Source organism: Octopus bimaculoides, chromosome 11 (genome assembly GCF_001194135.2).
Source record: "Octopus bimaculoides isolate UCB-OBI-ISO-001 chromosome 11, ASM119413v2, whole genome shotgun sequence".
In the NCBI taxonomy this organism is placed as follows: domain Eukaryota; kingdom Metazoa; phylum Mollusca; class Cephalopoda; order Octopoda; family Octopodidae; genus Octopus; species Octopus bimaculoides.
This window is the reverse complement of record NC_068991.1, coordinates 32,262,927-32,266,386: the sequence shown is the minus strand read 5'-3', so window position 1 is coordinate 32,266,386 and position 3,460 is coordinate 32,262,927. Positions and strand designations below refer to the sequence as shown.

At 38.8% G+C, this 3,460-nt stretch overlaps 1 protein-coding gene across 5 annotated transcripts in view; it reads left to right on the top strand.

Annotated features, from left to right (window-relative positions):
• Positions 1-1,396: 1,396 nt before the first annotated feature.
• LOC106868368 (reticulon-1-A) overlaps positions 1,397-3,460 on the top strand; it is a 234,477-nt gene continuing 232,413 nt past the window's right edge. For 2 of the 5 annotated variants that reach the window (XM_052971679.1, XM_052971680.1), the window contains exon 1: positions 1,403-2,294. In XM_052971679.1, coding sequence (XP_052827639.1) covers positions 1,991-2,294 — 304 coding nt within the window. In that variant the 5' untranslated portion in view covers positions 1,403-1,990. Of the gene's footprint in view, positions 2,295-3,460 lie in introns of all 5 variants that reach the window. The other 3 variants (XM_052971676.1, XM_052971677.1, XM_052971678.1) reach the window with 3 other exon arrangements.

Genomic DNA, 3,460 nt, shown 5'->3' with positions numbered 1-3,460 from the left:
TCAGAACTTAAAGGGAGGAAACTCCGTACAGTAAAGTATTTTGATTATGTACACTCACCAAATATTTGTCATTCACAATAAAAATATATCGATGTCAGTAGCAGATTGATAGTTGAAACAGACTATACCACTACTACTACTGCTACTGCTACTACTGCTATTACTACTACTATTTTAGCACAGAGAATGATCAATTGAGCTTTTGCATGGTTGTACAAGCAAATCTCCCTTCTGTCATACTCTACAGTTTTAAAAATGAACAAATTGGATAAGATAGTTCTGCATATACAAAATGACTGGATGATCACAGTTAGATCCCCTTTGATCATACGAAAACTGGAACAGGACTGACCTGTGAGGAGAGGGGCACACATTAACCTTTATGGATAGAATTAGTATAAAGGAACTTTATATAAAACCTTAGAGTTGTGCATCAGTGTGTGGACTGGACATCAATTTACTTACAAAATTCTAAATAAAAAAAAAATAACGAAGAAAATATTTATTTCTTACATAGCGCAATCTGCGTTTATGTTCTTGCTTCTCTTCCATTGCAGTTTCATCCTATATATAGCTAACTCTATAAATCTGGTCGATCAAGGTGAATAAGGCTTGCACAATAGTTTAACCCAGACACCACCAATACTTCAGCTTCGATCAGAAAGATGGAATGGTTAAAACGTCCGTAGTTAGTAACTAGATATCAGTCAGGTGTGACAGAAAGACGGTCACCTAAATATAGTAGTAGTAACAAGAAATAATATATACTAATCATCTATCATAGCCTTCCAAACGATCGATAAATTCGCACTTTTTAGTAATTATCTGCCATCATACATATTTCATCTAAACGTACATGAAAAAAAACTTTATTTATAACTTTAAAAAAATATTTTTGATGAAATTGAAAAAAAGAGTAAAAATTATGAAAGGGCAACTGAAATAAAAGAGTAAAAATTACGAAGACGAATTAAATTTAAAGTATATTATCGCAATAGGCTTTTACACATTCATCCAATTTTTATATAAAATATATTTGGTTAATATATAGATCCGCACCCGGTGGAAAAATTGAAAAAGAAATAGTGTAGTAGTTGAAGTGCACCGTATATTTTAGAGTAAATAAAAAAAATAAAGGAAGAAAGTGTTACGTAATAGTAAAAACATAACCAGTGAAAGTGGTGGTAGTGGGGAAATTAATAAATTATGTAGTCGAGTCTGTTGGAGTGTACATTATGCAGCAGCCCGGATTCCATAGTATATCCAGGTCTACGTTTAGCGCCAAACCTCTTCGCAACCAATTGAATCACTGAGAGGTCAACACTCAGCTGCTGCTGTTGTTGTTAAGTCGAGTGCCTCCTACCACATCAGTTCTTCCCTACTCATACCGACACCATTACTCTGTAGTTGTACTTACAGTATCCCTACTAACTCCTCCTGTTCCTCTCACTGCGGTAGTCGTCACCGACCACCAGTTTCTGTGTTAATTGCCAGTCAGTCAGTTGCCGTTATCTTTAGTAGTCGTCTTGTTGTTCACTCGATTATAGACAACTGTTCTCTACGTACACTGCAAACCCCGCTGGGTCAACCACCAACGGACAAACCGTTCATTTTCGCGTGTTGTGAAAAAAAAAACAACCTAACCTAAACCAGGATATTTGGATATATACAGTGTAGATTTTAAATTAAATACTTGCACGCATACGTACGCTCATACAATATAAATTCACAAATATATATTTTTTTAAAATCCCACCCAATATACATATATGTATATGATATTTACACATACATATATATCCCAAACTAGAGAGATTCAAGACTAATCTGTCTTCTCTCATTCATTCTATCTTGAAAAAAAAAATTGTTACTGTGAAGGATTGCTGAAAGTGCTACTAATTTGGCCTTCAGACAAAAAACTACGTATTGATTTACGATCTGACCGTAAAATTTCATTTGTGCAGCACACACAAATATAAAGAAACGAGCCATGGCTGACGAAGGCATTAATAACATGACCCAGCCGGATTCAGTTGGCAACCTCCTCGGAGATAGCCATTTAGGCAATTTGGATAATTACAGTTCTAGTGCTTTCCAGTCGGAACCTCTGCAGCCTCAACCGTCAGCACCTCATCAGATGATGTCTTCTGGATCGATTTCTTCGTCTAATCCTCTGGATGATGACTTCGGTTTTGATTCGCACATCACCTCAAGCAACACGGTTAACCCAAGTTCGAATACCACCAGCAGCGGCAGCAACAATTCGGCTCAGTCATCTTCATCCTATACCCCGGGTGAGCTAATTTCTAATACTTATAACCCTGTTGATCATGACAGTAACTATAATGCTAGTCGTGTTCAAATCGCTACCCATGACACTGGAGAAAATTTTAATCTTGACAATAGTAATTATGGAATGTCTGATTCTTCACCACCACCACCTTTATCACAATACCAGCAGCACCATCTAAATGAGCCATCGTCTAAAGTCGATGAAGTTGACAGTGGAGATTCTGACAGCGACGATTATGAGAAATATGACCATGATAGTCTTGTTAGAGGTCAGACTGTGCTTACATCGAAACACAGTGAGGACCAACAACACAGTCAAGACGAGTACGATGATGAAGATGACGATGGAGAAAGTTCCCTCATCGAATATAATGATATTGAAGATGATGAAGTAGATGTGGTTAAAGATAACGATTTTGTTTACTCGACTTCTGCCGTGGCTGATTCAGCCAACGCGGTTGATAAATTTCCAGATAACGTCCAAGCACCACAACTTTCCCCTTTAGATTCTTCATTGTCACCTCAAACATCACCAACCCACCAGGCACCCTTCCATTCCGAAATTCCCTCCTTTGGTTCTTCTGAAGCAAACGATGTTGCGACAATTTCTCAGTCCGACGAAGGCAAAGTCGTGGACTCGCCCTCATTTATGCCCTCAGATCATTTCATTACTAGCACCAGCGATGCAGGTACACCATCTCCATCATCTGTTCCTGTCACTAGTTTTGGTTATGATGACCCACTGAAATTGTCTGGTGTTGCTTCTTCTGTTGAGACTGCTGCTCCTAGTGGTCAGTTTATGAACGATCTAGCACCCGAAGTAATAGGTGGCAATGATGGTGTAGAAGTTGCTGGTAGTGAAAATGATGATGCTGACAGCTCTGACGAACAGCGATGTGAAATTCCTGCGCATTCATCGCTGTCAATGTCGACACCTGTCGTAGCATCTGCTAACCCCTCTTTTAGTCAACCCAAATCAACATCCCCTCCGATTTCCGACCCTCAGTTATCCGTGCTCAACTCCGATCCGTATTGCACCACTATTAAACACCAACAACCATCTACTTTCTATAACACTCAAAGCATCAACGAGAACCGCTTTTCCTCAGAACCCGATTCCTCGTCAGAACCCACAGTACAAACAGGTCCTAACTTTACAGAACCTAAA